The sequence below is a fragment of the Ciconia boyciana genome, chromosome 8, assembly GCF_034638445.1.
Source record: "Ciconia boyciana chromosome 8, ASM3463844v1, whole genome shotgun sequence".
Lineage (NCBI taxonomy): Eukaryota > Metazoa > Chordata > Aves > Ciconiiformes > Ciconiidae > Ciconia > Ciconia boyciana.
Window position 1 is genome coordinate 58,229,830 of NC_132941.1, and position 24,532 is coordinate 58,254,361.

Genomic DNA, 24,532 nt, shown 5'->3' on the forward strand with positions numbered 1-24,532 from the left:
ATACATTCTTTTTATTCTGTTATGATGATAAGAGTACCGCTTGCAATATCTTAAAGAGCTGCTTAGAAAACTAGATATTTGAATTGTAGTTTAACTCACTGAGCAATTAACATAAAGAAAAATAGGGGGCTATAAAAACTCTATTGTTTCAGAAGTGGGATTAAAGTCCTATTCTGTAGTTGATTGGTGAAATCTGATGTGATTACCTATATTGTTATTCTTCCTTGCTGCAGATTTGTCTGTTTAAGAGGGATATTTGTTTAACTCCTGTTTAAAAATCTTGAGGTAGACTACCTGAGCTAAGGAATTCTGCAGGTTGACCATATGTAAGCACGCATGCATATATATGAACATCCTTTTTTCTTTGCCTTTTCATTCTTAGCCTGGATTATCATGTGAATGATATAAAATAAACAAAATACGAAAAGGCAGTAAGTTAAAATAAACAGTATTACTGAAAAGTATCTGTAATGTTTTACCTTTTATAATATAAACTAACAAAGTTTGACAGGAAAAGCAAGTTCTCCATCATATGCAAGGTATTTTCAGGGAATGATAACTGATAGGGCAACAACAAATAGCATAGGACCAATCCTATCTACTCACCAGCTGAAAGATAATAATGTCTTAATATTAGAAATGCTCCCTTATTCTTTTCTTCTTTTGTACTGAAGAATCACCTTTACAAAGTATAAAATATAAATTAAGCTGCATAATCTTTGCATGCTTTGAGCTCTATATTTTTTTTTTTGTGGATGTATTGAAAAGTAAGTGGTATTCTTTATCTAGCTTACTAGATAATGGGGCTGGGGAGCTTGATTACAAAGGCATAAATCAATCCAAGACCCCTGATGATATCCTGAACTTCAACAGTGAAGCCTGAGTAGTTTATTAGATTATCACTTTAGAAGGATTGATTTACAGCTTTCATTCTCCATCTCCATCTATTATTTTTATATTACAAGAAAAGGAATTTTTCAGCAATTTAAAAAAAGAACAAAGTACTAGAAGTCAAAGTAAATACTTAGCTAGAAAAGCTGTTTTACATAGCAACAGGAGTTTAGAATCAAAGCAAACTTATAATCAGATCTGAAACTTTGACCTGCCACAACACTTTTGTTTCACTCACTGTTACACAGAGCAATGATAAATTTAGGAATACTAAATTACAGCAGGAGGCCAAAGGGAGAGCAGCAAGATTGTCAAACTAACATAAGGAACATGTCCAACACGGCACACTGTCCTAGAAGAAAAGTTAGGCTACTCACAGAGAAGTGGTAAGAATTAAAGGGTAAAGGAACAGTCAGATATGCTAAAAGAGATTTATTCAATCAGATATCACAAAGAAGGTGTAACTTAAAAAAAGAAAAAATTGGCCTGGAAATGAGTTCTTACAAGATCCAGAAGGAGATGAAGGCAGCTATTACTTTTTACAGATGCTTCAAAATGACTTTCTAATCCTGTTCTCGTTTAGGTCATTTTATCCTTTCTTACGTATAGTCTTGATTTAACCACAGATTTGGGCCCTGCTTCAGATAAATATTTAAATACATGATAACACCTTGTTACTTAAGTTTGAGAGGGGATTTTTTTGCTGATTTTGGTGCAAATTGGGGAACATATGGTTTACTTTTACTTTCTCATGCTCTTGGGAGGCTAATTGTAAATTGTCATGGACAGAATAGCAGCAAGAGTTTCACAAAACTAGTTCTCAAAGTTCTTCCCATCCACTCTTGATACTTTGCTTCTCTTCATTCATTCATTTTCCTTCTCTTTATTATTATTTTTTGTTTTCTGGACTTGGTAAAGGTAAGGTTTTTTGAGGTAAGGTAACACTGAAGGCTACAAATGATGATTGTAAGAAATGAAAAAATATATAAATCAATCCTTCATGTTGAACAGAAAGATTGCGTCCTCTATATTTATGAATAAAAGAAGAGGTAACAGCACATCTAAACAGATGAACAACTTTACTGCTGTTCAATGCCATCCACATAAAAGTAAAATACCTCTAAGATTCAGAAGTGGGAATTCTGTAAATCCATTCTTTGGGGAAGATATGCATTACTTTTTTTTTTAAAGAAAATGCATTTATTGTTGAATTGTACTTAAGGATTTTTTCACGTTTTCCTGTTGTATTTAAACCACCCTGACATGTATAAAATCAAATGCATTTTCCAACCCTGCTTTTAGGGTAGAAAAGGGATAAAACTTCATTATGTTTTTTTTCTTAATGCTCTTGTCTTTTTGTCATTGACTTTCATGAAACCTTTCCTATACCATTAGTTTGTTGCTTTTGTTCTTGCTTTTTTGGAAAATAGTTGCTTTTTTGAAAAATAGTTAACTGCATGATTTAATAAATGGTTTGACATTTACCCTTCGGAAGCTTTGATTAGAGCTTTCTCTGTGCTCGGTTTTGTAGAATTGTATCTGCTGTTTTTCATCATCTACTCAGTGTTCTTAAGTATTTCTATGCAGTTAAAGTTATGATAACATTGCAGGTTGTTTTGAGACCTAGTTGTTATGCCACAGGATGTTGATTCTTTTAATTGAAGTATTTGAACCCATGTGTACTCTATACCTGTCCTCAGCTTCTACCTTTGACACTTAATTTCTGCAACCTAGAAATCTCTTGTCTCTTGTCTTTATTGTGTTTGTATCATATGAAATTTTCTGCAACACAGGTGCCATTTAAGTATTGACCTTAAAATAAATTACAGCGAATGTTCAGCAAACGGTAGTTCTTTCATTGGGGAAAAAGAATGAAAGAAATGGTGACTAACATAGCTTTGTTATAAACGTGATAGAAGTTCAAATGAAATTATTCCAGTTAAATGCAGGCTAGAAACAGAAAAGAAGCATTGAATAGTACATCCCAAATATTAGTCTGATACATCTTCTTCCTCCATAGTGATTATATCAAGGTATACACCAGCTATATCCAGTTTTATGTGTTTCTAATTAGTATATTGTATCCAATTTTCTGCCTGCTCATAATATAGTAGATTGTCATACATTCTATTAACACATGGTAATGAAAACTACCAGGTAACACTTCGTATGAGTATTTTCTTCTGCAAGTTCCAGAAGTCATGAATATTGCTTAATATTCCTACAGAAAACTATACTTCTTTCTTCCAGAATCCAAGCCCAATTACCAAAATTTCCTTCTTGTTAGGGCAGTAGGTCATATGGTGCACTCTTCCCGCCCCCCCCCTCCCCCCATGCTGCATAGGTCTTACTTATCAACTGGAGTTGACAAAAAATAAGATTTTTCCTGGTTTTGGAAATCTTGATTTCCTCCCCACCCCAAAATGACATGGAAACCATGTCTTTCCTGGGGAAAAAAATGTGGAACACCTGCACTTTTTGTTTTTAAAACAGAATATTTCACTACAGTTCTGGTATATTTCTTAAGAGTAGTTTATGTGAATTTGACATTTTGACTTTTGCATGTGTGCTTGTTGTTCTTGATAGTAAACGAATAAACTAATCCAAGATTGCTTATAAAATATTCTGCCATTTCAAAAATGGTGTGGTGCTTAAGACACTTCTCCAAAGCCACTTTTGAAGTAGAACTTTGAAATCCCAGGGTTATTTCAGTTATATTTTCTTTAAAAATAAAAATCCAAAAGGGAACAATAAAAAGAAAGTGAGAGAAAGAAGATGGAAAGCTTAAAATTGTAGTACAGAAGATGCCAATTTTTTTTAAGCTTGTCTTGTGATGGTCACTGAAGAATTTTAAAACTAAACCTTTAGATTTGATGTGGGAGTGAAATGTTTGCTATAATGCATTAGGATGCTCTGCAAACATAAAATAATTGTAGAGTGGATTCTTTGGATTTTTTTCACTCTGATCTTCCCAAAAGAGCATTCATCTCAGAGTGCATTTCTCCACTGTGCTCTGAGTTGATTTCTCTCTCTTATTTATGGAAAATGTGACTAGTACTTTACTTTCTGACACGATGGACCATTTCAGTCACCAGAATTATGTTTCAAGGGACATTAAAATATTTTACATTTCTAATTTGTGGGTAATGTTACAAATTATAGCATTACTTTTGCATAAATTAGAAACCCAATCTGAAAACAAGTGAGAAAAAAGACCTTAGGAATATGAGAACAATTGAGGATACGATTGTATTTTAAATAATTTAAAAATCACTATCATAATGCAGAAAAAAAATATATATATATTACTGACAAATATTCTAACTGAATTTTTCCTCTTAAGTACTAATTTTGAGATTATCTCTCAGTTATAAAAAAATCTGAATATTTCACAATATTAAAACCATTGGCTGAATTATTGGGCTAAGGAAATTTATTATTCTTTGACTTAAGCAAAATGACTTGGGACAGATTTTCATGCTGGCACGCAGAACAAATTTAATTCAAACTGAGATGAAAGGCGGTTAATGTAATTGTAGCCTATTATCCTGTGCAGGCTTGAGTTAAGAAGCAAACCAACAGACAGTCAGCAAATGATGGATAGAAAACAGCAATGCTCAAGGCTGGTGAAACAGAGACTTGTGAAGGGATTATGCTGTAACTGTTCCCACGCAATCTCTGCATCAGTAATATCCCACCTCTACCGTATGTTTGGATTACTAAACAGGATTTTTGTATGCCTCCTGGGTTTTCTTTATTTCTCTCTGACGTCAAAAAAGGTCCTCGTTTAGTAAATTTGAGTACTCAGTAATCCTGATTTTTTTGGCCCTTAATCTACCACTTTCATCAGTCCTAGGGATGCGGTAAAGCATTCTGTTACAGCACTTCTTTTCTTTTCTCTTTTTTTCTCTTTTTTCTTTTTTTCTCTTTTCTCTTTTTTTCTCTTTTCTCTTTTCTCTTCTATTTGCTGTCACACAGAGGCAAGTGTTTGGTCACGTAAATAGTTAAAGACTTTGATCCTAAGCATGTCTGTGGGGCTCATTGCTAGCAAGAAACTATTATTTTTACTACAGTATTTAGTTAAAAAATAGTAAATAGTAATCAGCTCTCAGGTTTTTCAACTGTAAGAGTGACTGTTTTGTTTAGCATGGCCCTTTGGAAGTAGCATATTTCAGGTAATCAGGTTGTTTGTTGTTTTTTTTTAGGACTGCATTCTGACAGTTTACCTATTTTTTATTATTCCATTTCAGTTTTCGGTAGGTGGTATTTGTTTTTTTGGAATACATACCAAATTTTGCACTGAAAGCTTTCAAAAATCAAAAAGACATGTCTCAGACTCCTCAGAATACCTATGAAAAGGTGCTAAGTTTTGGCATACTTTGAAATGTGTTAATTACAAAAATATTTGGACAGGTTTGTCGCCCTTGGCATAGCCCAGGAAGCAAAGAAAGCACTTTCTTTCCCATAAAAGACCTGATCATACCTAGTGTAATACATACATCTCAGGTAATTCTAGCAATAACTAGTTCAAGCATCTAGCATGATGCTTACAAAATATAGGAGATCAATTACTAATTAGAAGTCCAATAAAGCTGCTGTCTTATAGGCTCTTTGTAGAGGGATTGAGTCTTTGAGGTACACAGACTGGGATGATAAAATAACTTTGAGGAGTGTAATCTTTAGCTTTCCCAGTCGCTTCCAGCTGGGATGCAAGAATTTTCTCATCCATTGCATGTTATATCACCAGAGCTTTTGTAGCAGCTAAATCATATCTATCTATCTATCTACCTATCTATCTATCATTTATCTTCCCCGCCTCCCCTCGCCCCCGCCCCTTCTGTCATTGTTTAGGGTGAGATTTTGTGCCCATTGTTTTGAAAAATGCTTTATCCTGTGAATTGCCCTTTGGGAAGTCACTTTGGATTACTTACAGAGTTAAAGGCTCTGTCCTGCACTGTACTCACACAGGAGCAAGCGTTGCCTTTCATGGTAGTACTCTGCAGCCTGCCTATCAAAACCACCATAAACATAGTTTGAACAGATCAGGACTGACAGACCAGGGCTCCTGTTATGGAATACTTCACAGTAGCCTGCCGTGAGGCTATAGTGTCATTTTAGTCAACTTTTCTTTCCTTTTTTACAGCCATTCCTTTTAATTTTTTTTCTTAAAGGGTAGATAACTTTTCGAGGAGAGTCAGCCAAGACTGGGAGTGTTGGCAGATATAGTATTGTTGTTGCAACATAGATAGTAACATTTATTTCCACTTATTTGGCACTTTGTAAAGAAGTATCAGTGTCATGTCTGCTTCAGGAAATTCACGAGATTATGTGCTATGATGGACTAATGGAGATTGGGGCTTTTCATAGGAAAGGGACCAGGGAAAAGCAAATAGGTGTATTTATCTTCATACTTTCTCCAACCACCCATACTCTTTTATGTATTCTGTTCTTAATAGATATTTCTGTACCTCTTGGATTGGTATCTTTTTTAATAAAGTCAAATAAAAGCTGGTGCGGGTTAGATGGGGTTGATATCCTAGATATTGAAAAAGACTTAAAAAGAGGCCAGACATGGTTATGATGGAACAATGGTAGGCAATAAGGCATGAAATTTGATGGACTTTGCCATGCTGGGGGGGGTGATAAAGAAAATTCTTTTAGGCAGGAAAGGAACTTGTCAGAACAGCATATTGGGTAGATTTATAGATATTAAAATGGTCTGATGGACAAAACCGTGGTTTTAAAAACCAGAAGGACAAGAAAGAAGCTAGGAGTCTGGAAACTGTGACATTTGGTTTCTAATGATCACTCTTCCATGGGTCACCTGTGGTATTTTTTTTAAGGCTCACCATTCATTGTTGTTCAAGGAGGAGGTATGATTCTCTGACAATTTCTGTCAATGCCACAGGAAACACATATGATAAGTAAATATTCTGAATATACTTTCTGAATTTCTAGGTAGAAACTCCTCAGTCATCTAGGAATTTTGAAAGCAATTTGAAAATAACATGCAATAGCTAGAGTTTTGGCCTCCTAAAAGTAAGAATGATAGCTTGCCAATTGCACTATATATTATACTTAAACCTCAGTAATATTTATGCTTCATGTTCATATTTTAACATGTCATTAACACTGTAGAAGTTGTTGTTGCATGTAGAGGAATAATTTAGATAACATCACTATTTTCTGAAATTCCCTACTACTGTATAGCTGACAGCCTAGAGAAAACCATGACATTCTGATTTATTCATACCTTTGTTTTCATTTTGCATTTAATATTCTTGAACATTTGATATATAAGCAGCATTTGGGCATGGCTAAGCTGCAGTCCCCACTCCCAAATGCGTAATGCGCTTTGCTTCTGAATCGTCATTTTTGTCTTGACTTAGTCAGAATTTATCACCTTTTTGACAGTCTTAATTGCCATATTGTGATCAATTGTAGATTTAAATGACAAGAAAATTATCAAAGTTACCTTACATAATTTGAAGTAGAAAGAGAAAAAGTAGCTTGCCTGCCTTCGTACCATCTTCTGGAAATTATAGTGTATGTATGGCATCCTCAAATATATATTTCTTAAATTGCCTTTTCCTTAAATTGCCGCAAAATTAAAGAAACCTTGGTAGTCTTATATAAATAGTGGTTTTGTTTAAAAAAAGAACAAAAAACCAAACAAAAAACTACCCCAAAATCTTGAAAGCAAAGTAAAATGAATGCAAGGAAGATCAAATGAAAACAGATGAGAACTCTATAGCACTCTATAATGCTATAACATTGATCTTTTTGCATAAAGACTTTAATTGAGTATTTCTTTGCAATCATTTCCATCTGTGATTGACCACAAATTAAATTCAATAACAATAAAATAGTCATATTAATGAACATTTTTCAAAAACAAGATGTCAGCTGTTTAACAGTTAAATATACTTTCTACAAATACACTTATTAATAGTGCATTTTTACAATGCAGTGATGACTAATAAAAATGCAGTAAAACACTTGGGATTTAGTGTGTGTGTATATATATATATTTTGTTTTTCATCTGGTCTAATTGCTGTAGACATTTACAATACATTCACTCTGACTGTCAGGGCCTGTCAGAATATTTAATGTTGCTGAAGTGCTACCTCTCTTGCTCATTTTGAGGACGGGTTTCTAAATAATGAAAATATACAAACACCCTTGGAAACTCCCAGAACATCACCAGCAGCCAATAGCAAGAGATGATAATATGAAAGAATTTTTTTTGTTGTTTGTATTTGTTTTTAGTACCTCTCTTTCATTTTGAAATTACTGGCAGAAGAGTTCATGCTTATGAACATGAATTTTTAAATGCAGTTAACAGTGCTATTTGAACAGGGAGGTTTTGAAATATGAAGAAATTTAGTTGTTTTAACCAAAGACCTATGCTTCTTGTTTTCATGATTATATGAATATTCTTTCCATGAAATCTTAGTGAAAATAAAATCAGTGTTCCATTGAGAACTTTATATTAAAAATGATTGCAAAAGAAACTGTTTACAAACTGCTTATGCTTAGGAATGCAGATTCATGAATATTCTGTTGTTGATATTAAATTAGCATTTAACACATTTCATCAATATTTATCTTTTAAAAGAATGAAACATATGTAAATTTTGTGAACTGTTCACTGATTTTTGCAAAGTAAAAATTTAAGAGGAGCTGCATTTCAGTTTAAGCAGTAATAAGTATTCATGAACTGTGGATGATTATTTTACCATTGCTTCTATCTAATTCTTCTAGCTAAAAGGAAAGAAATAGTTGAGAAAACTATGCTAATATTTCTTGGAGATGTGGTTCAGATCAGTGTAAACATAGCATCTTATTTTGTCCTGCCTGCGCTATATCTAACATTTACTTTCTAAGGGCTGGAGAAATGTCTGAAATAGGTCACAATGCAAGAGAAGGTATGTGCATATTTCTCCTCCCCCAGTTTGAAAGAACGTTTTCTGATAGGCGGGAATTTCGCTTTTCCAAGTTCACCCTTTTACATATATACAAGTTTGTGTGCATCACGGCCAAAAACTTGGTCATTCGCAGAGAAAGGAGAGTGCCAGAGATAAAGGGTAAGGCCATGGACATGAGATTTTCTAGTTCAGAGTAAGCAGCATCAAATCATTGGCAAGTAAAATCCATTTGGTCTCTGAATTATCAAGATTAACAAAGATACTTTTTTTTGTCCAGATAGTTCCAAATGATGGCTATAGGTTACTTAATTCTTGTATAGAAGATGAGATGAAAACATAATCTAGAGTTTATTAGAAAATCTTATTTTATCTCTTAACTAATTTATCTTATATAATTATGTGATGTTTGTCACCTGTTTGAAAGTTTGTTTTCTCCTATACTGCAATGTATTTAGTGATTTGAAATATCATTACTTCAAAGAGTATATCAAACCTCTATAATATTAATTATTCTTGATCTTGCAGGGAAGGAGGATTTGAATAGCATGAGGGAAATCTGGAAATAGAAAGTTTGCTTATGAAGCTAGAATGTTTTAATTTTTCTTTTGGTGAGATCAGCCTAGATTTAAAAAAAAAAAAAAAAAAAAAATCCCTGGCCTAGGCCTTTTTCATGAATTATATGAAGAGGAGACAAATTAATCTGCAGAAAAAACATTGTCTCAAGACATCATTATATACACTTACAAGAAGAAACAAATAAATCATTTCCCCACATTATTAAAAAGTCCTAACTGGAAACATAAATCCTAGTACTTTTTACCCTCTTAGGTTATCATTGTCTTAAGAGGCAGGCTGAAAATTTTTTATATCTAAAGCAGAAAGGTTGCTCATGACTAGAAGGATCTTGGCACTGAGAGAAGTGAAAGTGTCCAATTTTTACATTAGAACCAAAGATGCTTTATTGTAACTCAAAAAAATTGAAAGAACTATTCACATACTTCAATATTAATAGAGAATATTGGGACAACACAGTGCAATGTCAATACAATCATGAAGCAGACCCTTAACTATAGGAGGGATATATTTGCATTTATAGGTTATTAGTTTGTGTATTTCACTGCAGCAAAATAAAGATTATAGTAGCAGGATAAAAATACAATAATAGTTAGCAATTAAACAAACCTATTCTCTGAAAATCACAAAGCACTCATTAACTTTGCTGTCAATACCTATTTTTCATTAAATATGTCATCTGAGCTCAATGATCACATCTGAATCTTAGCACTTCTGCGGAGGAATGATGCTGCTTCTTAATCTTTTAAATACGCTTGAATTCCCAATACATGAGACAGGCTCGTGTAGCATAACTTTGCTAGTCACTCCCTTTCATTGCTATTGACCGTGTCTGTTTAACTGTTGTTGATGGTTAGAAGATGTGGCTGTTCTTTGGCAGTTCTGTGTGAAAGGTATTGAAACCAAGCAGGCCTAAGTCAAGACCTGGGGATTTTTGTTCTCTTGCTTCCATGTACAAGTGTGAATTGAGATTCCAGGTATCAGTCACTCACTGTTCTGGACCAGTTAATAACCCAAGAACAGCTGAGGTTGGTGCTTTCATCCACGAGTCACCACTCTTGAGCTGAAAATCTGCAGTTTCTATGGCATCACTTCCAAATTGTTATGAATTACAGCCAATTACAGTTATTGACTATAGTTAATCATATCCCTCAGCTAATTTTCCTCATTGCTGGAAAGTATTTAGAATAGGAAGTCTTACATGACTTTCAAGAAGGGGTAACCAGCAAGGAGGGTAAATACCTGTGTGTGAATCTGGGCTGAGCTCTGTGTTACTATGTTGTTATTACTAAAGGTTCATCAGCTATCTTGTCAGTACCTGCAAAAGCTGCATTCAGAGCACCACGGGCATATTTTTAATGCTGAGGACATAGTAATATATAGTAGTATGTAGTAATGCTTCATAGTCCACTTATGATGCCACAGGCCTAACCACATGACTAGAGAAGTCTTAAGTTTAGCTTTACAAACACTGTTTGAACTTTGGTTACGAGGTGTCCCAAGTAACCAAATTATGTTATGTTAAATAGTACTCCGCTATTCAGAAACCCCATAGCATCATACCGCTGTGGTACCAGGAAAGTAGAATGAAAACAGGAGCCTGTTGTGCAAGATCAGGAACTGGGACAAGGAGATCAGAAGCAGGAATCGGTGATGGAGGACAGCAAGAGCAAGACCACTGGCTAGATAGGGGAGAGAATGTGAAGTAAAGGCTAGAACAAAGTTGAGCCGAAGTTGAACAGTAGTCCTAAGAAGATATTCTTACTCATCTAAAAGCTGGGGCAAGCCATCAGTCAGGGCCCAGCAATAGTCTGCTAAGTCCATTAGTCTTTATTTTTCAGGAATCTCTTGTAGATGCAATGCTGAGAACCTAGGCAAAATCCCAGACCTGTCTATGACCAGCTGTAGATCAGAAAGATGTCTGCCTTTCCCCAGACTCTGTGGAAGTGGCCTGTGTTAATTTGCAAGGACAAAATATGAGGTAAGGGTTATAAATATCTACTCAGTATAGTTGACAAGCCTGCGTCTAGACCAGAACAAGATACAACTGCCTCAGCAGGGAATCAGTTGAATAAAAGAATATTGTCTTTTAGAGTGGTCTGACATACATTTTTGTCTTCCCTGAGAGTTTGACATTAGAAACAAACTCAGCTAGAGGAAAGACCAGCCGTACTTAGGTTACTCTTCCTTTGTTCCTCTTTTTTACTTCACTTTTAATTGAAAGGAAAGGTTTACCAATTAGTGGTAGCAGCAGAACTGCAGAAAATCCTGCCTTCATTATCAAAGGTTGGATGAACTGTTATAAGAAGGTTTCTACCTGATCAAATCACTAGTCTAGAAAGCTATAGATCTAGGTTGGTATTATATTCTGACAGTTTTCTGTAGGTGAGAAGCTTGAAGGTATACCCTTCCTTAAGGGAGATACCAGTAAGCACAATAAAATTAGACATATATATTCCTCTACTGCCAGTTCCTTAGCTTTCTTAAGGTTGGAAGATGTGGATATAGTGCACAAGATCATATACACTTCTAAGCTTCAGCAGAGGGTCGTTTGTAAACTCTCAGTCTTACAAAAAAGCCTTTCATTCATTAAAACACCCTCCCCCCCAATCTGTGAATGTTAATGTAAACATGTATTTTTTGATACATTTATGGTATTTAAAGAGAAAGCCAGAACTTATCATTCACTTGGTCATAAACATGGGAAAAGTTTTTTTTTTTTTTAATGCATTTGTCGCCCATAACTTTTATTATGAACTCCCAGGAAATACGGTGCAAAAAAAAGAAAGTAAAAGAAAATGGTTCAGTTTTGAAAGGATAATTGAGGGAGAGGTTGGGCAATAACTGCTAATAGCAGGCCATCAGAAGGTCAGTGAGCTTGATGAATTGAATACTTTTGTATTGGAACAAACCGTAGAACTTGTACATAACCTGGCAGGAGCCTTCCTCCATTTGTCCTTGTAAATGGGAGCTGTGTCTTTGGAGGCCTGCCAGAGTGGAACTGCTCATTCATTATTACCACTTAAAGCAAATGATCGTAGCCCTATGGCACGTAAAATAACGAATGTAGCTCCCATTTCACAGATACAAGGCATATATTATGCTTCACATATGGTCAAATGTGTGCTGGCCTTTGGAAAAGGTACAAAAATTACTACAATGAGTAAAGCTCATAAGGAAATAATTCAGTGAATAGGAAATTTTGTAATTGGAACCATAATTAGTGACTAATGCAGAGCAATACATATGCTTAATGAAATAGGATAGGATTAAAAGACAAAACTAAATTTTTTCAGAACCTAGCCGACATACTCACGTGAATAATTTCAGATGTATTCCTAATCCTATTAGTTTCATCTTTTCACTCTGCTGAAAACTGCGTTTAAATAGCATCTTTCATTTGAATTAAAGCAGGCTTCCCTGACTAGTAAGAACTCCACCTAATGCTATTGCTAATATATATTACGAAAGTGTTCTGCACCAGGGGACAGAGGAGGAAGCCTAAGAGAGGCGGTGCAGGGTTCTTCCTGTATCTCAATAAGGCCTGGCAACAAATGGCATCATAAACTAGCTGTTTTAATAAGATGAAATAAAAAGAGGAATACAGATAGCAGGTAAATCCTATGCCCCTTCAGTTGCTGGGAACCCTATGTGCATGCAGCACCGGATGGACCAGCATGGATTTTCTCCCAGTGTGCTGCACAGACCCCATCCGTGGAGAGGTTCCTCCTCCCTCCCATACTGTGGTGCCTTTTATCTTGTGTAAAAACAAACCCATGTATCTCCTCCTGACAAGCTGGAAGGTTCTCTTTGATAACACCCACCAGTGCACAGCACAGGCTGGCATGGGGTCTTCTAGCACCTTCCCTTGCAGTGGCTACTCATGCTCACAGATGGGCTTCTCAAGCCTGACGAACAAGGACCAGTAGGTCAGACACGCCTTGCCCAAGATCACTAGCTCCTTGAGTACAATGTCTTTGTAAGGCTCCCAATACAGAAAATATAATATATATGATAACATATCAAAATACTTTGCTGTGGTGTAATTCACTGTTCTTTTTTTATTATGCATATTTTATCATTTCATCATGCATTATGCTGAAACAACTGAAATGGCTGGCTGTAAAATTGCATTGCCATTTTCTCTTCAAGATTCTTGAAGGTCACTTCTATAATTGTCAGGGAATTAGTAATTACTTGAATTTGAATGAATACTTATGAATACTTGTATATTGCAAAATATTCCGTACCTAGTAATTTTCGTATTAAGCATTCTTTTGTGTGTTCTTTTCAGTAGTGAAACCTGTGGTGCATTAGATGGATTTTATAGATATTTTTATTTTATGTATTCTTGTGTTTTTTCTGCAATATAAATAGAAATACAAATACCAGAAAGGTATATATGATGCTGGAAATCCCTGGGTTCTGGTAATTAGTGATCCACAGGAGATGGTTTCATCTGATTAGAAGGGTAGCTGACTGGAGAAGGGAAGCTGTATGGAAACAGCTTTCCTTTTCATAAAGATTTTCAAAATTAAAAAAAAAAGTCATCCTGTTTTGTGTCAGGAGCAAACTAAGCTTCTTTTAGACCCTGGGTCAAATCACCACAGGTGAGTGCTGTGGCCAGCAAGAGTTCACAGCAGAATTTGTTTAGTCTCTCCTGATGGAAAGTTATACAGTTTATTGTTACTGGTGTTCGGACATTGCTCTTCCATGTCGTACATAAATCAGTGCCATTATCAGTGAGCAGCAGGGTAAGATTCTTGCCTTCTGAGAAAATTTCTTGTCTTGTCTGAGAAAAGACTCTGAATACACAGTTATTTATATAAAATATATTTCTGTGTTTGGGTATAAAACCCCAGCATATTCTGAATACTGCCTGTATTTAATATTCTACTTTACCTTTGAAACAATTCAGAAGAAAAAAAAAATTCTTCTTACAATAATCTCTATCATGTTGTTATAATTTTTTGCATGATATACTGTCTCCTTTATGTGACAATCTTAGATACAAGAAAAGGAAATTCTTTTAAACTCTTCATTCAAAAATGATCCTTTTCCCTTAGCTCTTTCTTTCAAAATTGCCAAACTAAAGACACTTTGACACATGCGTCTATTTTTACAAGCCTAATCTGTTAAAGTAGTGAGCTGTTCTTTGAAGAATTTAGTTAGTGTTTTGTGATGTTTAGAAAAAAGTGTGTCAGGCAGACCAATATTATTACTTGAGATTATTTTCTCCTTTCCTTTATAAGTACCTGCAAGAGAGATACTTCAGCATCAGTTCCTCTTCTAAATTCTATGGAAAGGACTGTAGGGCCAGAGTGTCTGTGTGGACAAGACCACAAATTGTGTGCTGCAGTTAGAGTTGAAGCATATGGTTTTTGGTTTCTTGGAGTTTAGGCAAAAGTTTTTCTATATAAAAAAAAAATGTTGAATTTCTGTATAGTTGACCCTGCAAAGAGTTCTCACACTGACATGAGACCAGGAGTGGGCAAGGGCAGAGTCCAGAACTTTTTTTTTTCTGCTTTTTCCATTTTAATGCTACTGTTGATTATTTTCTTTATGATATTGTAACAAAGAGTCAAGGAGATTCTCTGCCTATTTTTTAATAAAAATGAGCATGTTAAGAATCACCAGTTGGAAACTAATGAAGAGACCAACAGAAATACAAATGTTATTCTACAGTCTGCAACTTGTTAAATGGTACGACATCCAAGTTAGAAAGTTTTTTAATATTACTCACAAATAAAATAACACAAAAAATTTCCTTGCAATTTAAGTTTCTTAGAAAAAAGTAATGAAAAGGTAGTCCAAGCTATTAAATTATCCAGATTTCCTCTGGGAAAATATTTCTATGGAATTTAAGAGGCACCAATAAGCTTTCTCTTTGTTTTATGAATCATTCTGTGTATTTAATAGAAAATTATAATCTTGCTGGAGACTTCTGTGGAATAGCCAAGAAAACCAAATGCAGAATAATAATTTTCTGTTAAGATACTTGGCATTTTTAGAGAAATGCTATATAACTCAATTTGATCACTGTGAAATTCTGTAGGATATTTCATATCTCTGAAAATAACTATATATTTTATCAATAAGAAAGATATTTCTCCAGCTGTTATCATGTACATATCTTGTCAGCAGCATCAGTACGTTGTATTCAGTCTAAATTTCACCTAGTGCCCTAGGTGGTCAATGAAGAGAAGCAATTGCCTCTGAAGTTCAGAGAAGCTAAGTAGCTGGGACACTGCTGTGCTTCTAGTGCTACATATACGGCTACAATTTCTGGGCCCAGAGCCAGTTGGCATTGTCTAGTTGCAGCTTACATAGTTTAGGACTAGCCTCTCTAGAGCAGGCAGCGTTGCTTTGGTCCTCTGTGGTGCTGTGAAAATGTAATCATTATTTTATGCTTAGGGTTATTTTGGAGTTTGGTTTTTTTTTTTTTGTTATTTCATTTAAAAAGTTGGAAATAATATGAAAGATGTATTGCAGCCCACCAGTGTGGTCTTTGTGTGGTTGGACATGGAGGGAGTATGTTCCATCCCTGAAGGGATGGCAAGAAGAGGTGTGGAAAGTGTCTGAGGGTGCGAAGCCTGGTCTGGTAGTGTTTCAGGACTGGGTACGTTAGAGGAAGACATATTTAGGAACATTTTCTGTAGTGAATGATCCCCCTGTTTCATGCTTAGCTGTTGTCTTGGAGAGGGCCAGTGGAGGGTTCAAAACCAGCCAAGGGAGTAAGCTATCACTGAAGCAGCATGGATAATTAGAGATCCGGTGCTTGGCCTCCCTGCCTCGCTCTCTTTTGTTCATTAGTGGAGACATACCACCTGCGGTAAGTCCTGCAATAGGCATGACTTTAAGCACGACTGAAGTGCCTTATTCAAGAGCCTAGTCACTCTGCGTTTCTTTTATAAAGAGAGAGATGCCTCCGGAAAGTAGCACACCCTAATTAAGAACTATATCCAATACTTTTTATTTTCATGTATTTGTGCTACTAGTAATGAAACTCATGCTATTTGGAATAAATATTCTAGCTGCATTTTTATTAAAACTATAGCATGTTTAATGGGAATGTTTGGTTTTGTCTTTTTTTCCCCCCTGCAGCTGTGACTCTGAAAATAGGTATCTTGGAAATCCGCTTAGGGGAACGTGCTACTGTGAGTACTTATATTTTTAATGTTCAGTACTGAAATGCTGTTTACATGTTATGTGATAATTTAATTTCCTCAGAAAAAAAAAATATTTTTCTTAAGATTTTCTGAAGTTGGGCACATTGATATTTTGACTGAAAAATAAAATGCCCCACTGGGCTTCTCTTACTTTGTCCACAAGAATGCAAATTAAAGTCTACTAAAAGTTGATTCCTTACGCCTAGGTTAGAGGGACTGACGAAGCCATTGGGTTATTCTCTGTATCTCATATGTGAACATATGTGAACATATGTGACCGAAAGGAATAAGTAATTGTGTCATTGTTTAAAAGACAGAATTTGCGGTGGGGAAACGCAAATAGGCTAAACAGCAGTATTTCCTGGGGACGTTCTGAATGGTTTAGCCAGTCTGCCTCTCAGGGACATGATACACAGCTGCTCTCCAGAGTATCATAAAATGATACTGTGTGTTGTCTCCATGTTCTTACTGTTGTAGAAAAGGTGCCTCTGGCAAATTTACTTTAAAGCATTACATTTCTGATAGTCATAGTGAAAGACCTGAAGGGATGGGAATGCTTATTACCCATGTGCAGAAATCCCTTAGTGAGCTGTGCCAATTTTGCTGTGCCAATATCGATGTTAAATAGTAATTTCAATCATCATAAAAATGTATGTGATGTTGGAGAACACTGTTTTACCTTTTGTGACTTTTGCACATACCTGCTCAATGTCAGACAATTGGATCCATTTGTCTATTGTTTCCTAACACCATCCCTACCTCAAACTTGAATTTACATAAAGTCGTGTATCTGAATATATTTATAGCATCCATTCTGAGCTTTGGCCTTGTTTTTTAGCATTTCATTTTAGAATGTACACAAAAGCTTTGTTTTAGAATCTCTTTAAGGCATCATTTACCTAATAAACGAATGTTTCTTTTCTTTACTAATGTTTCTTTTCTACCTTAAATGGTTTGCCTCTGCAAGGTATGTTTTACAGAACAAAATTGACACATACTATATTACAGATGCTGACATATCCCTAGGCCTAAAACATTTATTCCCCTTGCCAGGTATTAAAGAAATTTGCTGTGGGTTGGTTTTGGTTTGTGGTTTTGTTTTTTTTTTTTTTCCTCACAGACAAGTTAAGTTGAAATGTAATACTTTAAACTGGAAGATAATTTTTAAATATTGTAGTTTAAAGATACTGTTGACATTGTTGACAGTTTACATAAAATAGACCAAGTTGAAAATACTCCTTCAAACTGTGTTCTAAAGATACTGTTGATCAAATAAATTCAATTCCATTTGTTGTTTGTTGCATAATAATTTTTTCTTATTTCAAAACAAATTTCAGTATTTAGAAGAATGAATTTTTGTATCTATGACTTTTATAAATTTTCTAGATTTAAAGCTAGATAATGAGTACATGAGAAGTTCATACTCCGAAGAGAGTGCTATATAGGCTATTTTGGATATGTGTATCAATATTTGTTTTGCCCTTTAAAAATAAATGTTATTAAATTTAAGAGATTGAAAAGAAATAACAGTAATGAAATTTGTAGACCTCAGGCACTTCCATGAAAAACATTTTTTTGCTATCATGTTGCAAGTTGGGTCTATAAATCATGTTGGAGACAAATTGTACTATATTTAAGATACCCTTTCACCTTTAACTCACTACTATTATTTGTCCTCTGTCAGATTTCAAAATATTTTAAAGATCTTGTTGTTCTGGAATGATGAATCTTCTTTTAATACTTTCTGTCATTTAAAATATAATATATGAATTATTTTCAGAGTTACTTTATCTGGAAGTAATAAGGAGCCTGTGATAGTTTAAAATAATGGAATTCTGTATTTCTTGCATTTAGTGGCTGATGCATCAGAACGGGAAATAATTTGTTAATCTGTGGATAACTGACTGACCTAAGATGTCAATGACAATTGGTTATCAGCACTGTCTATTACCTGCTAAATCATGTATTAAAATATATATATGCCATAGAGATGCCCCAATTTCTTATCTATATAAGTATTTTAAAATATGGACTTACCATGGACTATAATTTGTATAAGAAAATGTTTAACTTTTGTACAAGACAGACATTTAGATGGTATTTTTCTGTGCTTATTTCACTACTCTGTAAGAAACTTTCTCTTCAGACACTTATATTGCTGCTTTGCTTCTCCTTGAAGTGAAGAATATTCTTATTTTTTACAGCACAGGAATAGTTATTGCTCAGGAGGGAAGAAAATACTGATGAAAAACAAATTGTATATGCTTATGAGCAGCATAAGTTTATGAGAAATAAAAATTCTAGGCACATTTGTTTCTACCACTTAGAATCAAAATCAGTGAAAGGTATGAAAATAGGAATACAACTGGTAATTTGCTGTATGGTTGGGATCTTCTTCAGGAAAGCTTTTAGTCACATGCTTGAGTTTAGCCATCTTCAAAATTACCAGTTTTAGGTGTTCAAATTTTATCTTTTTTTCACTTGTGTAAATACCGCCCTTAAATTGGAATGCTTTTCTAGGCCAAAACCTTAGAATTCAATGTATGATATTGGACGACCTCAATTTCTTTTTGACAGAAGGACGTGGATTGAGAATGCTTGTTGCCTTAGAGGAACTTTCTGCAACTTGTGATATTGTGAATACCAACTGCCCTATAAAAGTTCAGCTGTTTTCATTTCTTTCAGCTCTCTGCCCAGCTTAGCTAGTTCTTGCCTAGTCCTCTCCTCCCTCTGGCCTGTCATTGCCATCCTCAAGCCTAGGAAGGGGGAACAGACTGGTGCCGATATAGGCACTGGTATTAACATCAATAGACTGTTTAAGATAGTAAGTAAACTCTAAACTTAATAGAGTTAGCCAGTGGGATAGCACAGATTGTTTTAGATTCTTCCTTATTTGTTTCCCTTAGTAGCGATGTAGGAGAGTAAGCAGAATATTAATGCTGTACACAGATAGTGTTGTGACTGGGGAAGCGATCTGAGCACAAATGGAAACAGAGGAGAATTACAGACAGATCTAGCATGGTCAAAAAGAATGAGATTTATATGGGAAGTAGCATGTTGAAACACTGCAGGGACTTAATCTAAATACAGATACTATGCCAAAAGGATAATAAACACAGATAGCAGCAAAGCCATTGAATCATAGAGATAATGGGAGCAGTTCATTAAACATCAGCTTTCATTCTAGTACGGCATTTCAAAACGTGGCAGCACTGGACATGAGTAGTTTTTCTACTTTAAATTATCAAAACTTAATAAAAGTAGAGTAGGAAATGCATAATAGACATGGCATGCAATAGTGCATTATCCAGAGTGTGTGAAAATCATTGCCTATTGCTTCTATTAAAATTATTTTCATTTCATTCTTCATGACTTCACTGTATGATTGAAAATGCACAACAGAGAGAACAAACTTCTCTGAGAGTAAAAGAATGAGAACAAGCCTCACATATAAAAATTAGAAAAATATTGAATGTATAAGAATGCATGAGCAGCTGCATGATGGTTTATCTATTGTAGTACCCTGTTGTCATTAGTGGCTTAATATGAATGCCAGGGGAAGAGTATAGCAAATGGACAAACATACAGTGATATTTCTCTCTTTACATCCAACAGTTTGCAGCTCAGGAACTTTGAGAGAGGAAGGATTTCTTGAGCCAAAAGTGTTCAATATGCCATTGTTTAGGAATATCAGAGGAAATCTTATCAAAGATTTCTTATACGTAATAAAAAGAAGAATATGAATACAAAAGAAAGCTCCATGAATTTAAAAACCACAGTTTCATTTGTCTGTGTAAATATTCTTGTAGGTTGAGTACAAGTCTGCTTCTGGATTGTGCCTCTGTTGCTGGTAGGGAGGCTCTGTATGCCCAGGTCCTTCTGTTAGAAGCCAATCTTTCTGTGAATGATCGGAAGCTGATTCAATCCATATAAATGAATTCTGAGTGGAGGCCAGAGATGGTTGTGCAGCTGACTTATGCATGTACACAAACCATAAATATAACATTTTGTCATGATGCATTTGTGTTTGTTGTTGTTATAGTTCTTTGGTATCTCAGCCAGCATGATATATAACAGTGACACCTAGATAGCAAAGTATGCATCCAAATTGCTGGATTAGCTCTTCAGATGTCAGCATTAGAAATACATTGCTGTCGGAATCAGTGCTCCTGGGTGCAGAGAAACTTGCAGCAAAACCAGATAGTTTTAAACTGATTGGGAGGAATCACTGGGACAAATTCCACTTCTGTGGTTTTGACCTGGGTTATATACAGACACAAAGCTTTAAATCGTAAATGGATAAATAGTTAAACCAGTGTTCTAGAGAAAATGAGAGTTTAAATTTACAATTCATGATATGTTACTATACAGAGGGTGAATTATAGGCTTGCTAACAATCCCACGTTTTGAAAGGATGTGATACTCTCCTTCATAAGCCTCTTCTAGATATCCATATTTCTAAGGTCAAAAACTTTCCAAAATGTCTGGTTTATGTACATTACTTTTAGTGTCACGGTTCCAATGCTACAATTGAAACAAGATGTACAACTCATAGATTCTAATACTACTACATGCAGAAGCCTAAAAGCTTACAACAAATCAGTATTGTGATTGTAAATTGTATTGCTTGCCCGCATAGTTGTTAGAATTTCCACGAGTTGAGCACTCAAGAGTTGCCTATTCTACCAAGAGAATTCCTAGCTAAGACCAGTCTAGTAGCCAGCTAAGAAAATGTAGTTGAAAAAATGTATGTGGATTTACATACCTTAGTTTCTTATTCCCTTTTACCCTTTAAAAAAAATGTTTAGAAGCATTTCTTATTATTTCTGGGTACTGCCATCATCAGTGAAGAGAGAGAACAAGTAGCTTCTCCATTTGGTTCTGCAGATTGGTTGCTGTTTTAAAATAGGCAACAGTAGTGAATTACAGGGCAGCACACTTTAGAGTATGAAACTTTCATACATTCGCGGAGATTTTCTCAGCAATGCACAGCAAGAATGTAGTCACAATTCAATAAAATTGCAATAAATTAACAATTTTGATTAATCTGGTGCTTATCTTTGGCCTGGACATAGTTTTGTGGGTCCTTGGATATCTCTGAACTCAGAGAAAAAGCAGTGGAAGCTTGTCTTTTGCATTCAGAAGTGCATTATGTATCCAGGGTAACACTATAGAGTTTACTGTGCTGCAGAGCCGGCCCACTTTTGAATTTGTTAGAGATTAGAACATGATGTTTGAGAAGGATTAGAGAATCCAGGAATGGCTAGAGGTCAGGAGGGATGGGTCACTTACGAAGAGAATTAAAGCAGGGTGGAGCTGAATGATTCATGTTTTTTTGTAGAATTAAAACCTATTTATTGATCATTTATTCCACATCTTCAAAAGAATATAAGTCTCTGATGGAGATATTTGTTGCATTTACAGCCTTTAAAAAAGAGGAAGCACGAATATCTGTACATAAGAGGCTGAAAGAATGTAGAAATTTTATTTTCACTGTTTTCCTAGGTTCATTGCGTTTCCTTCTTTCTTTCTAATCTTTCTCTCACCTCAGTGTTTTATGAAATGTCACTTGTGGATGGCTTCACACAGTGACTCATCAGCCACTATTTCAAATGTTCTTCTGGGATGAAGCATGCAGAAAAGGAAGATGGTAGGCCCACCTGCAGAAGCCTTAAGGGTCAGGTGTACTACAGAGCACTGGCACCACTGAGCTTTTCTAGTCAACCTTGTGGACATGGAGGGAGGAAATGGAAAGCCAGATAAAACATTGCTGAGTTCTCAGATGTTTATCACTTAAAAAATTCAACATAAAGACTAGTAGGAAAATAATATTAATAGATTTTTTAAAAATTGTCTTTGGATAAATTTTATTAGCTGTTTTTTTTTCTACTTAAAGTAGACCACAGGAAAAATATGTGATCCTATGTGAGCTACTAAATATTTTGCAACAGCTTTTTGGGGAGTGACCTGAATAATTGGTTTATGGCTTTACCATGCCATTCTAGACTCTGAGCCATAAAATCATTATAGCTCATAATACTATTGCTTGTGTTCTTGGTATACATCCAGAAGGGATAGCAATAAGCAATTCTCTCAGTATGTCAGCAACTCACGAAGATGAAGAATGATACTTTCATGTCCAAAATTGGTGAGGAAGCATGAAATGTACATTCAGTGAAAACTCTCAAGATAATATCTGGTATCTGTGCAGGGAGCTGGGGAGGAAGAAGGAAATTTTGCTTCTGGCTGTAGAACCTCGTAAGGATTCTAGTCCAGTCCTGGAGCTGCATTAGCCCCATAACTGCTGACACTCCAGGACTTCAGAAAGGGCGAAATAAAGGAAAGTGCTAGTCCTTACAATTTCTTATAGTAAATTTTTATTATAATTTAAAACTTTTAAATTATATTGTTATGCAATATGTATGGTGCCTGAAACAAAAACAAACGCTCGTTTCTTGTATCCCATTTTTTAAAAATTCATGTCACTTGATAAAAATTAAGAAAAGAAGTCTTAATTACTTTTTAATATCTGGGCTTTGGAGTAAAGGCCCTGGTACTCCTTTAGAGGTTTTACTTTATATTTTTCCTTTCTGACTTTTTGTTTGTTTGCAGTAGTAGTAACTAGAAAGATGGTTTGATAGAGGACAGATTATTAAAAGTAGACAATTTATGACAACATAGTACCTCTAATGACTTTTTAGAAACATTGGTTCAATATTGTCTCAGAGCAAAAGGGTCAGATAATACATCCTTATTTATGTTGTCAAAATACAGTTTAGGCTTAATCTGACCTATTGATGTGGTCTGACAGTTCATCCCACCTGGTGTTTACTTATTATTCAAACATCTTTTTTTTTCTTTTTTCTGGGATTATTCATAGTCAAAGTTTTTATACAAGCCAATTTTTAGTAACAGTTGTTATATTACAAATGTTATAATTTCATAAAAAGGGGGGAATTAAAACCATTAAAAGAAATCTCTCTAAATACTATGCCAAATTTTCTCTTGTGGTCTAGCTGCCTTGCAATAATCTGGCAGAATGAAGGGGCAGAAACCTAGGTCTTCATCTTCACAGAAGAATGGACATAAGCAGACATAAGCAACCTCTGTGAAGGGAATTGTTCCAGGGGCTGATGGGTGCTGGATCTGGAGTGACACTTTGCTCTGGTCACTCTCAGTTTATGAGTGGCACACTGGGATCTACCATAAATGGCTTTTTGGGCTGCTCCAGCCCTGCTGCTTGGATATTTTTTTTGTGAATGGAATCTGTTTATGCTTCCTTTTCCTCATCACTGCCCAGCATTCATCTTCCACGTAGGGTGCCACTACTATTTTGCTCCTTCCAAAGAGTTGTTGCCCCTGGATCTCAAGCAGGTAATCTCAGCAGGATTTAGTTCAGAGCCCATTCCAAGGTGTGCCTGTCTTCAATGTTGGGGGTACCACACTGCGATGGCACTCCTGACTGAATAAGAGACTGTGTATAGAGCTGCACTGGGCCAAAGAAACCTTGGCTTCCCTAATATCTGTCATACTATACTGACATGATATTTTTTTTTCCTTTTTAATAAAATAAATTACAGGTTTTACCTTTTCCACTTGCACCAATCAGATCTCACAGCAAAAGAGCGCAGTTATAAGATGGTTGTATGCTAGTCAAGAAATGCACGTATGGTCTAATAGCTGTTGAAACATGTAATGCAACCCTTCAGCAAGAAGATACAATGTGGTTTTTAAGCACTCTATGTGTAGGCAAACATGCATGTATATGCGTTCATGGACTTAGAGCATGACATCTTTTATTAAAAAAAAAAAAATAAAATAAAAAATTATCAAATAAAAGTGTACTAGAGGTGACCATATAGCACTAGGTGGCAGACTTGCTATACTTAGAGAAAAATTAAGCTCAAGAACATTCCAAGGAGAGTATTTTAGAAGATAAATAGCAAGTAGCATTTTTAATAAAACTGTTA

At 35.2% G+C, this 24,532-nt stretch overlaps 1 protein-coding gene across 1 annotated transcript in view; it reads left to right on the forward strand.

Annotated features, from left to right (window-relative positions):
- The window catches only part of ATRNL1 (attractin like 1), a 536,524-nt gene that overhangs the window by 191,165 nt on the left and 320,827 nt on the right, over positions 1-24,532 (forward strand). Inside the window, exon 21 of the mRNA XM_072870268.1 lies at positions 16,498-16,550. Within this exon, the coding sequence (XP_072726369.1) occupies positions 16,498-16,550 (53 nt within the window). The remainder of the gene's footprint in view (positions 1-16,497; positions 16,551-24,532) is intronic.